Raw genomic sequence first — 14983 nt, 5'->3', positions numbered from 1 at the left:
TCTGGTAAAATCAATTGCGGAAGCTTTCTCTGAAACTATCCAGGCGGTCACTAGTAATTGTTTGAACTAGATTACATTTCTTATGGTGTTTGTGTAGGACTGAGTTTCTATCTATAAAAATAAATGTTGCGAGGTGATCGCTGATGTTGCAGGTTATTACACCCGATTTTATCATGTGCTGCTCAAACTTGGTTATGAAAATATCAATTAATGTTTCAGACGTGGCAGGAATTCGCGTTGGTTGGTTGATTACATTAGTGCATAAATTAATCTGAAATAACGTGACAATCTGTTTCTTTGGTGCACCATCGCTCCTCAACTCGACATTGAAATCACCTCCCCAGATTAAGTTTTTTTTTTTTTTTTCTCTTTCAATAAAAAATGCCTCTAAAAACTACCGAAGTTCTAGAATATATTGATCGGGAGGGCGATAGAACACTCATATAATATTTTGATTTGTTCTAACGGAAAACTCTTCATAATCAGTCGTCGAACGACAGGAATCGGGCAGAAGATCGTACCCAATAGATTATTTTATTTTAATGTGTTAGTATTAGTGTTTACACGATAGGGAAACGCTGACGGCGTCCGCCTGTGGACAAAACAGTGGAAAGGGAAGCGCGCCGCGTAGAGAGGAGGAAGGGATGTGACGTCACGGGGCGGAAGCCAATGCGCGCGCGGATGCTGGGGCCAGTCTGAACTTGCAGTTGTGCGGAGCGCGTACATGCCTTGGTTTGTGCTACAAAAGGGAGTGTGAACCAAGTACTAAGGCTGGCCCGAGTAAGCGGCAAAAGAAGACGAGTTGTGAACGAAGGAGAAGGGCTGCCGAAGCCGGTGAACAGCGCAAGCAGCGCCAGGCAGCGGATGCTGTTGGCGTTTACCAAGGGTCGTGCTAACACATTCCCTAAGGATCTACCAATGTATCTTCCCTTTAATTTTAACATAGATACATTACTATAACGCTGAGTTTGTTTATTCATGGAATGGGTGTTATAATCAGGAAGCTTAAAAACATCGCTGTCATGTTTATACCATGTTTCTGATAGCATGATGAAGTGGGCGAGGTTTTGTCGGTTCATCGCCGCATATTCGGTCCATGGAGTTTAGCCTTAAAGGTGCCAGTTTCTGAGATCGCCTAAGTATGGCGATAACTCTCTCCGCTGGCTATAATCATCCTAGAAATCCCTAAATTATGACGATACCCGGATGATTTCCCTGTTAAAAAAAAAAGAGCAATCAAAGGTCGCCACACACCGAGGTCATCTCCAGCGATGGGAGAAGCATGTTCCGAAACCAGGACCACTGTCAGCCCATACCAAGCGAAGGATCCTCGCTTAATATTGGATTCAATCAAAAAAAAAAAAAAAGGAAGAGAGATGAGTGGACAAGTTCACCAGACTCGAAATGCTCCGGCGAAGGGAAAGCGGTGCTTCTTCGAAGTTAAGAACGTAAGATGGCAGCTTGGCGGCGCGGAGTGGTACAAAGCGTCTCTGCACCCTGTAAGGCAATGACAGTTGGGAGAATGGAGAAAACTTCAGGGAACTGCTGTGCTTCAGAGTGAAATGTGGTGACCATGCCCTCGAAAAACATCTCTCCACAGGCACAGGGAGGAAGATGTTCACAAGCAAAACTCAAAATGTCCTTATTGAACTTTGCAGAGACGAAGCTCTGTCCGTGATCTTGGCACGAGTTCGACAGAGCACATTTTATGACATTATGTTCGACGAGGAAATCAATGTGACTCACAAGCCTCAGCTACCTCTTGTTTTGAGGTATGAGCATGATCTAAAGATCAGAGAAGATTTTGTGGGTTTCTTGGATCCTCGAGAACTCAAACCTCAAGATTAAAATTAGAATTGATCCATGTAGGACAGCGGGTCCGACAAAAATTAGCACGACGAAGACGACGCACTGGAGCCAACACTGACAGGTACCAAACTCGGAAAATTCGTTCTAAGTCTAATGAAGTCATTGCCTTTTGACCCCAAAGGCTGTGTAGGCGTTGCAACCGACAAATGCTCAGTAATGACCTCCAAGCTCTGCGGTGCCATGCAAGAACTCCAAAAACTAGCCGTGTATGCAGTTCAATGCCCCTGCTTCAACCACAGCTTGAACCTTTCTATGTCCAAAATATCAAATGTGCAAAGTGTCCGCAACACCACCAGGACAATGCGGAAAGTCATTGCGTTTTTTTTTTTGTTTTTTTGTTTTTTACGGCCTCGCCCAAGCGTAACGCCGTGTTGAAACTCTAGCTTGGTAAACAACTGACCAAGTTATGCGACACACGTTAGATCGAACGTCACGACGCTGTTTTGCAGTTCAGAGGGTGCCTGGGAATGCGTTAGAAACGGATTCCCAGTGGCGAGAACAAAGATCGGCTGCCAAGGCGAAATCCCTGCTTACCTCAGTTTTGGATGCTGAAATCGTCATCGGAACCATAGCCCACTACGACGTTCTCTCAGCAACGCTTCCCCTGGGTCGGCTGCTCCAAAAGCCGGATCTCGAAATGAACAGTGCCTCAGACATCGTGAAAGACACGATCGTCGTCCTGAGTAAAAAGCAAAACCCATTTAACGTCGAAAAGACTTTCAAAGAAATTTTCGCACATGCAGAAGACACTGCCGAGAACACGGGAACCCAACTAGATGTGCCTCGTGTAGTGCATCGACAGATAAACTGCGCGAAATTGCCTCCACAGAAAGCCGAGGGCTCAGAGGTCAATCGCTTATGACAACTCAGGTTTGTTTACTATTGCTGGCTTAAAGTTCGCTATAAGAAGCGCGTATATTTCTGATCGCGCATTTAGGATCGTAAGGCGACAAGTGTAGTCACCGTAAGGAAACTATGCGTGTTTTCTGCTATAAAGCCGGTCGTGGTTTTCTGACAGCTATCGTCCGTTGTATTCATAATAGATCTGAAACAGCCTCTGTAGATTTTGTCAGGGAACTCGTGAAGGAGATAGACAACGAACGTTTAACTTGCATTTCATTTCATGCTAGGAATAATAGTGCGTCACCACGAGGCGATTTGTTTGTTTATATTATCACACCTACGTGTGTTTGACGTTCTCAATCGTTTTTGCGATTTAAACATTCGCTTGATTGGTTTATTTATGAATTATAAATAACTGTATACCGTGCTCGCTCCCATGTCGTCAGTATTTAAAGTGATTTAATGATTTGTTTCACATATAAGTTTAGTTCACTGATTCAAATATAGTTACTAGCACGACTGTCTACGCCCTACGATAGAGCAGCACCGTTATAAAGCCTTTGTCGGTTCTAGAAACTGTCTCTTTCAAGCCGAAGTCGTGCGGTAGAACCTACAGAACGAAGACAAGCTAAGTCGGTGACAGGGTTCAGGGAAGCTCCTCCCTCCTCTTTCCTGTTTAGCAGAGCGAACGCTCGACAGAAGGCGACCTCCTAGCATTTGCTCCGCTAAAGTGGAAAGAGGTGGGAGGAAGGTCAATTTAAAATAAAAGTTTGCTGTCGTTTTTTTTTTTTTTTTTTTTTTTTTTTTTTGGGGGGGGGGGGGTCGTACTTTACTTAATGTTTTCCCATCACGAGTTAATTAGCTCAAGACAATGCAATGCAGACGATTAAGGAGAGTTAAAAAAAAGGTCGAGTTGTACTTTTCTTTTTTTAACAGTGACGTGCAATTAAAATAATCAGATGTGTTTATGCATTAATAACACATTCACAATAATGACTAAGCATATATTTTTATATATTCATAAAATGTATTTAAAGATTATTATTTTGATAATTTTGCGCAATTTTATATAAAGTAGTTTGTTGTTAAATAATGTGTTAACGTGTCTCTAAAACCAATAAACAAAAAAAGTGTCTCTAAAACGTGTTTACTCGTCTTGTTTTGTTGCTTTTTTTTTTTTTGCATATAAATATTTAATTGTAATTTTTAATATTCGGTGTACATATTATACACATTTCATAAAAAATGTGGAAAAAATATTACTACGTGTATGCTTCTGTGTGAAATTTACGGCCATTAAAAATACCATGTGGAAACATTGGCAATATCCACTCCTCGAACTTTGAAATCCCATATCTGCAGAAACAAATTAGCTGCAACGTTCAAATATAGCTGAATGCTGCTCCCAAGAACATGACTTTCACATATACTGTATATATATATATATATATGCATAAATATCAAAAATATGACCCGAACTATCATTGTACGATCTGACGTGGAAACGCCCGTCTCTCTTTTCATTTGAGGGTCTCGAACTGAGCCATCGGGGTCACGTGGTTTATGGGCAGAGTTCGCAACACAAGCTGTAAGGAGGAGACGAAGGCGTCTGCCGTTTGCGAGCGCCGCAGCGCCATCAAGCTTTGTTCAGCCTCTCCCCCTGCTAACTCCCTCGCCAGGCAGCAACGCACGCATGAGCATACGCAACCGATCCGGGCAGAACGAGTGCGACCGGTTTGAGTTGTTTCTTCTCTTAAATCTTGGCTCTCCGGCTCGACAGTGATGATAGTGGCGATAGTGCCGCCACCTTGGAGATACAGTCAAACTGGCGCACTTCGTCTGCTACTGCTGCTCGACGGCGTCTTCTCGAGTCGGCCAGATCTCGCGCCTCCAACTTTTGATTCGGGTAGCCGTTCAGTGCTGAAACTTTGGCCTCCGGTCCAAACTGCTAGCGCTACATTTGGGCGGAGTCTTTGCTTTCGGCAAAGCGCAGTTTCTTTTCGCGATGAGAAAAGCACCGTTTTCTGTCGCAGTAGAAGGGGAAAAAAAATATAATAGTAATAATAATCATTTGGCGATTTGTTTTTGGTTCCGTAAATGCATAAAGACTACCATATATATTTATTTGCTGAAGAAATTCGGCATTCGGTACAAGTCTTTCGGGGCGAAACTACTCACGAAATCAGTTTTATGTGACTCTCTCACAATATTCTGAAAATTTAATTCTTTGCAGTGAGAACGCTGAGCCGAGCAGTCGGCGGTCCAGGGTTTGGAAGCAGTTCGCGCAATTCACAAGTCAGTTAACCAGTGTTCTAATTTCCTTGCTTCTGCCACCTTCTTGGCAACAACAGAAAGAAGAGGAAGATCGAATTACTGCGACCCGCACTGCTCGCTCAGACCTTCAGAACACAACCTAGTCGGCCGCAATACATGTCCGCGAAGAAAACACCACAGCCACAGCCACGGGTGCCACGGCTGCTCCCGCTGCGACCTGAAAATATTAGGGTAAGCCCCTGTTTCTTCTCGATACGTTTCAGGATTTAGACGAAATAGCGCTACGCAATCACCGTCAGCAATTGGAGGTATGGGTGGTTGAAGGGTAACTGCGGTCAAAGTTTGGTCCCAAACAAAAGACATATTGCTTTATGGGGTGCGATCGGATCTTAACTCAAATATAACGTCGGAATGATGCCGGAATACACAGGTATCAAAAACGCTGTCATTAGCTAGGGAGTCAGTAGATCAGCTGCTGCCGCTGCTGCTGCTGCCACACGGGGCAAAGTTTCGACATTTTCATGCATTCCACGCTTATTCCGCTGCTTTCACCGAGCTCGCGACTGGAACTGCATCTTGGATGTGCTCATTCACAGCCGGTCGATTTCACCATCAGAGAAATCAAGCGGCCAGTCGTATTATGCACCTTGGTACGAAAGTGTCGTCACCACCGTCTCCACGGCTGATTACCAGTGTTACCGCCGCTCAACTAAAAACAAGAGACGGAGGCTTACCTCTCACGATCTCGAAGTCCTTTGTCGTCAGCAAACAAGTCCTGACAGTCAGTGAGGAGCGCAGGTGAAAGTCCAGCGCTACGTTCTAGCTCTGGACATCAATGCATCGCTGTTGGCAGCCGTCCATTTCGACTGGGCCATTTCCTGGAGCCACTGCCTTGACCGAGGTGAGCGACCGCAGCATCAACCACCAGGGGTTTATCATCTAGAACGTTCATCGAACGGCCCTCCGAAGGTCACCTTGGCTCGCTGGCCTACTCGCCTGAACCGCCACCGAACCTCCAAGATTCGCGCGGCGTTTTAGAAGAGCATGTCGTCATCATCATGCATGCATGTCGTCCTCAGCACCATCGAATCGCCAGGGCTTTCGCAGCCCCAACGCTCAGTGAACCCTCCGGACACCACCCTGAAGAGCTTGCCAAGACATTTATTTATCCGGGTACAGCCAGCGTCTCATGGCATCCACCACCACATTTTGTTAGTCATGAGACCAGCTGCACAGAAGACCGGCCCATACGAGCAGCCGGTTAAAACGGGGCCCTCATCACCCACCACATCATCCCGCCACCCTCACCCATAATCTCCATTTCAACATCTTCAGCACCTCTCTGTCATCTGTACAATATCTCATCACATTATCATTTAATGCGGCGCCTCAGGCCTTCATAGTATGGGGTGCACTTGCCTTTCTGCGGCGCCGCGGTTTTCCTGAACATCGACAAAAACAAAAACAACAAACAAACAATTTCTTCTACATTTGCGTTCGCCGGTATGTAAGAGGCGCGTCAGTGAATATAATTTTTCTTCCTCTTCATCTTCATCCTCATCTTCGTCCTCGTCCTCATCCAGGCTGTTTTTTCTTTTTTCTTCGTCATCGTCATCATCATCATCATCTACTCAATATTCACATTTGCATGTGAATATATCGAGTGTAAAAAAATACTGGAGCGATTTTCAAATCATTGCACGAACAGTGGGAGCTACTGTAGACGTTCTTGCTTTGACGGAAATAAATGTTCGAGATGAAGTTTTGCTAATGCAAGTTTCATTACTGGGCTACGAGGCGTTCTTTTCTACCCGCAGCAAGTATAGGGGAGGAGGCATAGAAAGATAACTGGTCGAGTGTTGCTCTGACGATTAGATTCCAGCACGCCGAATGCCTGTCTTTAGAACTTTTTTTATTGACTGCGCAATTATATCGCTCTTGGTCTTTTACACACCACCGTCCGAAAATGTTCCTGACTTTTTAGAGGGTTAGATATACATTCGAAAACAATGTCATCCACCGATAATGTTTGCCTGGTTGGTGATTTTAATATCAAGTTATGAACTCCATCAGAACCGCGATAGTTTGCGATCATTTAAATATCCTAGCCAATTACGGTAAAAAAAAAAAAGCCATATTCAAGCACTGACAAGCGTATACCTCCGAGATAAGATAAATATCTAGCATTGATCATATCGACGTAAGAAATTCGGGACTACCTGTTTTTTCCGCAGTAATTCAGCAGAAGCTCAGCGGATCATTCTTTATATAGTTCGCGGAATAAATTCCCTGAACGTCTCCGAAGAAATCATTAGAACAACATTAAAAAAATGATTGAGGCTGGTCATCTTGATAGATTAATTGTAGGTTATGACTAGGTATCTTTTGTTAAGAATAGAAGCTGCACAGATGCGTATTCGAAATTCGTCGATATATTTACGGACTTTATATCCATTAGTACAAAGCTTGAGTAAAAATGCGGAGAAAGGATCAACCATTGTTAAGGGAGGAGGTTTTTCAGTCATAAAAAAAAAAAGATATTTTATGGGCACGTTGTCGCCGTTTTTCAGGAAATAAATATTTAAGAACAGATTATCAAAGTAAGCGAAACAATATGTAAACATTTTCAGGAAATGTTTTCTCAATCATGATTTGATATAACAAAGACTTGGGCCTCCAAGCTATCTCTCAAAAAAAGTATCGTAAAAAAAAAAAAAAATTGGGTTTATAATTTTTGCTTTGAAGGTGGCTGGACATGGAAGCTGTGGTATCAGCTGCAACGATTGCCCACTGCACCATAGACCCTTTTTATGGTAAACGTCACCACGTGGTACTCCAACCTTTGACATCCCAGAGAACTTCCGGTCTATAAAAATAATGAATAAAGGCCACCTTAACACCGCTGCTTGAAATCTAGATGAAACGTTTAACCAGAAATTCTCCAGGTGAACGCCAAAAGAACGAAGGAGTGCGAGATATGTTAAAATGTTTCGAGTATTATTGTAAACCAAGTTGGGGGCCTCCTCCGAAAAGTAATATTGTACAGCCAAAGGCCCTCGTTAAATCTCCATCTTTGTTGTTTGTGTAGCAGCTATGCTTTCTAGCACTGGTGACATAAGCAATGTCAAGAGACTTGCAAAGACGGTGCGACCGGAAGTCGCTTGGGACGCAAGCGGCAGTTCACGTTTGTAAACAGCAAAAAATATGCACTGTACCAAAGTATACATACATATATATATATATATATATATATATATATATATATATATATATATATATATATATATATATATATATATATATATATATATATATATATATATAATTTTAAGCACAATAAAAAATACGACTGCACCTCGTTGCCTGAATCCAAATGAAACCGCCTATAAGTATATATGAAGGAATTCGTACGTTGCCGTTGTAGCGGAAGCTTATGCAACCGCAATCTTTACCGAGAAACGCATGCCGGGAGCGCTACGTGCTTCGCATTTTTAGCGGGGCTAGTGACGTCACTCCCCACTTCGTACGCTGCCGTTGCCGCGGCCGCTTATACAGCCGGTATCTTCACCGAGAGATGCATGCGGGAAGCGCTACGTGGTTTGCATTGTTCGCGCGCGCCTTATCATCTATCATATGGTTTTGACGCTTGTTTTGTGGTTTTCTTACTGAAACAAGTGTCAAAACCACACGATAGATGATAAGGCGCGCACGATGGTTTTCTATCGACTATTCTGTAGACCACTGTTCCGTCGACGGGCATGAAAAGACCGTACCAACAAGTCATGTACAGCTTCGCTGTAAATGTTTTGGTCATGACGCGGGGAAAATTGCTGAACGTTTCAACAGTGTTTTCGCCTCTGTATCGGGTGTTTCGCAAGATGACGTCGCTGTGCCAGCTAACCTAAATAATTATTCTCGGTGCTCCGCCCATGTGCCAGAAATTACCCTGGACGACATTCGAATTTTGTTATCTATTTTTAGGCTAAATAAGGCACCAGGCGGTGATAACAGTCCTTTCTGCGACTTACGTCGAACTTTCGCTACATTTAGGTAAGCCGTTGCTACATAATATATCCAATGGAATTCCAAGAAGCACCGTCATTCCCGATGACCTGAAACGCGCAATAGTCAGACCTCTATATAAGAGACGTAAGCGCAAAGACGTCGAAAGTTATAGGCCAATCTCCGTCCTTCCTTGCATAGCCCTGGTACTTGAAATCATGTTTCAAAACAATAACGTTTTTAAGAGCGCAGCTCTTAGGGGCCCGTTTCCAGCCTGAGCGGCGTCGGCGTCGGCGTCGGCGTAACCGGGGGGGGGGGGGTCACGTGACCCCCCCCGAGGTCACGTGATCCCCCCGAGGTCACGTGACCCCCCAGGTCACGTGCCCCCCCCCCCCCCCCGAAGTCACGTGGCCCCCCTCCCCTGAGATCACGTGACCCCCCCCCGGGGTCACGTGACTACCCGCAGGTGACGTGACCCCCCCCCCCCTCAGTACCCTTCCCTACTCCTCCTCAAGGGCTGCGCTCCAATTCGGCGTTACAGGGATTTGTAAACGGCTTTCATTTTTTTCGATAAGTTCAATGTATTGCCGTCACATCAGTATGGTTTTATCGCGGGGCGAGGCACATGTTCGTTACTTGAAGATTTTGCCGACACGTTATACAATCTTTAAAAAAAAGGTTCCCAAAAGGCTACCAAAAGGGTGAAACAACCAACTTTTACACCCTCAATCTGGTGAAGGAAGTGCCTTGCTTATTACCTTCTCGAAGGACACTTGCGCCCCCTATCAATCTTAAAAGAAAGGTTGCCAAAAGGTTACTAAAAGGGCGGAATAACCAACTTTTGCACCCTCAATCAGGTGAGGGAGGAAGTGCCTTGCTTATTACCTCCTCGAGGAGTTAATAAGCAATAGCGCCCCCTATTTGAAATGCGTTTTTAGAGGGTAATGTTAGCCCACGTCAGTTCCGTCGTTCTCCTTTGGATTTCGTCGGCGGTGGAAAGCTGGTACTTCTCGCTTTTAGAAACCATGTTTTTGCGTGAAAACAGACGGAAAAAAGCTATTTTTATGACGTTTTATTGGATATTAGTACCAAATGACAGGAGTGTGATGTTTGCATACAATTTTAGTTAACAGGGTTTTGCGAAACAATATTGTTTTTAAACAACCATGTCTCACCTGTGACTTCGGGTAGCGCGTCCGCTTTGGAGACAGGGGTTGGCAGCCCTGAACCCCCTTCTACCGTATAGACGCTTTAAACAAGCGCCAAATTGGTCCGCCATTGCCGAATCCCGACCTTCTCTTGTCTCACCGAGATGCCGAGCCACCGAACCGGGCGTTGACGAGCCTAAGGTTTTTACTCGGGAGAAGGACACAACAGTACCTAAGGTGGCCAACTACATGTCCTGCTGTGGCAATGATAAACTAAAGCGAACGGAATAAGAGAAAAGAACAACTGAAGGTCGGTTATGGCGGCGCCGATGCACGGCTGCTGCAAAGCGTCAATACGTTTCGGGACCGAAATGGCCGATTAAAGCCAAAATTGAACAGTAGCAGGAAACGCTATCGTATGCGATACTCTGGCTACTGCGAGGAGGCGCCACCGGCCCTTAGCACGAATACGTGCAGCCTTGGGGTTCGCCAAGTGGTCGCTAAGTGGGCAATACGATCGCGTTTAGTTCGGTTCTCGAGTACTGATCGGTGCCACTTTTTGTATGCAGGCTCCTATGGCAGTTTCCCAATCTGTATTCTATAGTAACGTTGAGGTAGCCCCAGAAAGGGTGTAAGCTGGTTGATTGTTATTGCCCCCTAGAAGAGGTGAAGTTGCACCCTTGAAGCATGTGTTGTCACTCCCAAAAAGGGTGAAACCTTCAACCCAAAAGTATGCCCTATTATATCTTAATGGAAGTAAAAGCACACCCTTGGTATAAAGGCTCTTGCTCCCCGTTAGAGATAAAGTTGTCTCTCCAAGGGAGCAGAGGTGCACCCTGACATAGGGTGTAAAAGTGGCTCCCAAGTGGAAGGGGTAACTTTTGAGATAAACTCCAAGGACAAGCAAATTACAGTCTAAAAGTTGTAACCACTGTTACCTTTTTTTTTTTTTTTTTAAGAGTGTGACACAGTCCATAACAATAAATTTGCTTGCGCTCTGTTCTTAGATGTACCAAAAGCATTTTACTCTCTCTGCCACAAAATGCTACGGAAGAGAATATTTGGCTACGGTTTTGGAGGACCCCTTTTTTCTTTACAGTTTTCTATCAAACACAATGTAGCAGATCTTTATTTGCAATACTAGAAGCACACGCGTGACGTTAAAGGCAGCGGTACCGCAAGGTTCTGTTTTAGCGCAACTTTAATTTAATATCTACGTGAATGACCGTGCAAAATTTGCATCTGGATGTGAATTGTATCGGTACGCTGACGATTCGTAACTATAGACCATTCCATTTAGCGCTCTCTGGGCGGCACCACTTTGTTCGACAGCAGCGCCCCCTTCATACATCCGGGAAATTCAGCGGGTTCGGCAGGGTAAAACGAGAGAGAGGGCACGCGCCCGACTCCGCTAGCAGACGACAAACCGGGAGATTGCCTTTCTCCATCTTTGGGTTGTACCGGCGGGCTGTACGGAACATTGAACTCTCGCTTGTGGCTGCCGTTGTGAAGTGGTTCGCGTTCTTAGAATAGTTATGGCTACTCCAAAATCAGCGTATAGCTCTCTGTTGTTCTATTTCGGTAAATGATCAACTAGCATATCTTTTTTCCGTTACTTAAATAGCAGTTGAGTCAGCCGGCAGTACTACCTTCAACTACTGCGTGTATTGCGGCAGGAGAGCACGTTTTTATTTATTATTTCAGACTTCCACTCATGGTCGCTAAAGGCCTACACCAGTACGAACTTTGTATAGTTAAAAAGGTACAGCAACCGGATTTACTTTTCGCCGGAGAGACCGGCCAACCTGACACAGTTTTCCCTGTTTTTGTTTTATTTGCACGCATGTAACAGTGCAATTGGACCCTATTAGTCCTTTTATCTAGCATAGTATTACACGATAACTGGCACACCAAAATCTGCGCATCTGCGCTTGAAATTTCCAAAATGACGCGATTTTAAACAGAGTTTGTACGCCAGCCGGATGCTAGGTACAGCCCACTCGGCGGAGCGGACGACATGCGGGTGAGAGGGTGAGGGCATTTTTTTTTTTCTATTACCCTCTCTGCTATGACCCTAGGTCAAGAACGAAGTGGAAGCTCCTCCCTCCTCTTTCCAGTTTAGCAGAGCGAACGCTGGAGTGGAGGTGACCTCCTCTCCACCGTTCGCTCCGCTGAAGTGGAAGGAAGTGGGAGGAGCTTCCACTTCGTTCTTGACCTGTCACCGACTATCGACCATTCCATTTAGCGCTCTCTGGGCGGCACCATTTTGTTCCACCGCAGCGCCCTCTCCACACATCCGGGAAGTTCAGCGGGTTAGGCGGGGTAAAACGAGAGAGAGGGCACGCCGCCGACTCCGCTAGCAGACGACAAACCGGGAGGTTGCCGTTCTCCATCTTTGGGCTGTATCGGCGGGCTCTACCGAACACCGAACTCTCGCTCGTGGCTGCCGTTGTGAAGTGGTTCGCGTTCTTAGAATAGTTGTGGCTACTCCAAAATCAGCCTATAGCTCTCTGTTGTTCTATTTTGCTAAATGATAAACTAGCATATCTTTTTCCCGTTACTTAAATAGCAGTTGAGTCAGTCGGCAGTACTATCCTCAACTACTGCGTGTATTGCGGCAGGAGAGCACGTTTTTATTTATTATTTCAGGCTTCCACTCATGGTCGCTAAAGGCCTACACCAGTACGAACTTTTGTATAGTAAAAAAGGTACATCAACCGGATTTTCTTTTCGCCAAAGAGACCGGCCAATCTGACACAGTTTTCCCTATTTTTGTTTTTTATATGCACGCAGGTAACAGTGCAATTGGACCCTGTGAGTCTTTTTATCTAGCATAGTATTACACGATAACTGGCATACCAAAATCTGCGCATCTGCGCTTGAAAGTTCCAAAATGACGCGATTTTAAACAGAGTTTGCACGCCAGCCGCACGCTAGCTACAGCCCACTCGGCGGAGCGGACGGCTTGCGGGGGAGAGGGGGAGTGCATTTTTTTTCTCTTTTACCCTCTCTGCTATGACCCTAATGGAACGGTCTATAGTGCCGCGTCACAAAAATTTGTCCAGTGCCCTTATTTCTTTCCAATCAAATGCAAAAGTTGATAAGCTTGTTTCGAGCCAACTTCATAAAAATTGACGCCAAAAAAAAAAAAAAACTGCTTGTTTTAGCAACCGCTGAAATGCAAACGCCTTGATTTGCCTTTTTCCTATACTCGTCGTGCTGCATAAATTGTAGTTGTGCTCTCATTGAGTAAGTGCGCACTACTAAATACTTGGGAATACTATTTGACAGTGATCTTTGATGGAATTCCCATCTTACTTATATTGCTAAAAATACTGCGTAGTCTATTATGTCTGATGTATTCAATAAGAATGTTTTTGCTTATTCGACTAAGAAAAATGATAGCCAATTATTTAGCATACGGTGTGCTCAGTTACGGAGTTACCTTGCATGCCAATTGTTCAATTTTATGGCAAAACAGGATAGATAGTATCTTAAAAGGAGTTTTGAAAGTTAAAAGTAATCTGAAAGGGGTGGCGTACAACACCGTTCATACAGCCAATTACGATATTTTCTCGTTTTTGGATCTCCCAAGTTTTTCTGTTTATGTTTAAAAAAAGAAATGTTGTAATTTTATGCATTATTGAACTAGTCTTTTTTATTTTTTTTTATTCCTCGTGTTGCCTACCGTCACGTCAGACACTGCGAATATTTTTCAGTACCCAGAATGTATACGCAATACAAAAAAAAGTGATGCGTTTTTTTTTTTTATGTTTCTGAGATTTTTAACAAATTCCCTGATTCCCTTCGTGATGCAAACACAAAAAGGCAACTGAAAAAGAGTTGGGACAGGAGGTACTAGATTCTATTCCCATGTAGCCTTACTGTTTTAAAAGATTTATGAAAAGACAGTGATTTATTAAAATAATTGTGATTTATAAAAAAAAAATTTATGCTTTGCGTTTTAATTTATAAAAATGTTGCAATGCTTTTTTTTTTACTGTTTTGTGGTTTACTTTATTTTTCCAGTGTTCTTGTTGGTGCGTCGCACATATTTGGGCGTGTGTCGCTTATTTGTGCGTGTCACTTGGATGCGGCCGCCTCGGTGGCTCCGAAGCTAAACGCCGGTCTCCGGATTTCCAGGTAGCGAGGTGCCCGCAATCTGACAGAGGCTTATTGCAGAGAAGGCGCCGTGTAACCGAGATTTTGGTTGCACGTCAAAAGATCCCCATGTGGTCGAAATTAATCCTCAGTTCTCCGCTGGGGTGCGCCAGATGCCCGTCGTTGGTTTGGCACGCAAAGCCCCAAAATTTCACTTTAACTTATCTGGTCCGTGTCACCTGACTTTTTTTTTTTTTTTGTGTGTGTCGCGTATCTTTTATTTAGGATGATGTCCTAAGTGATATGTCAATATTTAATGTTTTATAAATAGTATATTTTCTTCCTTTACGCCGTTGCCGGGTCACGTCCCACGAACTATTACAGGCATTGACGGACCCGTTAAACCTCTTTGCATCACGATGTCTGGCAATGAAATCATTATTATTATTATTATTATCATTACCTGTCTTTTCACTGGCTCTAATCAATTAATTGAATGAAACTGTTATCTCCTTTGCTAAATACGTTGACTGAAAGCCCCAGATGTCAATAGACCTATTGCTAAATTACCCAAGCATCAAGGAGAATGCTGGGAGGTCTACGCGCGGACTTGCTCGCCTACCCCGTATAAAAGATTCGAAGTAAACAACCAAAATAAGGCACTGACGAACGCGCGTTCAAGATGCCATTTGTATTAGGCTTTTGCTTTAGAACGGGTACTGCACGCCAGCACGTGCAGCGCGTAG

The 14983-nt window shown here is 44.2% G+C and overlaps 1 protein-coding gene across 1 annotated transcript in view; it reads left to right on the top strand.

The window, feature by feature from the left end:
• The window catches only part of LOC8026382 (dynein light chain roadblock-type 1), a 44672-nt gene that overhangs the window by 14975 nt on the left and 14714 nt on the right, over positions 1 to 14983 (top strand). Inside the window, exon 2 of the mRNA XM_029980106.4 lies at positions 5064 to 5217. Coding sequence (XP_029835966.1) covers positions 5143 to 5217 — 75 coding nt within the window. The 5' untranslated portion in view covers positions 5064 to 5142. The remainder of the gene's footprint in view (positions 1 to 5063; positions 5218 to 14983) is intronic.

Source organism: Ixodes scapularis, unplaced genomic scaffold, assembly GCF_016920785.2.
Source record: "Ixodes scapularis isolate PalLabHiFi unplaced genomic scaffold, ASM1692078v2 PGA_scaffold9__187_contigs__length_104089568, whole genome shotgun sequence".
Classification (NCBI taxonomy): domain Eukaryota; kingdom Metazoa; phylum Arthropoda; class Arachnida; order Ixodida; family Ixodidae; genus Ixodes; species Ixodes scapularis.
The sequence above is the reverse complement of the archived record's forward strand: the minus strand, read 5'-3'. Positions and strand labels throughout refer to the sequence as shown.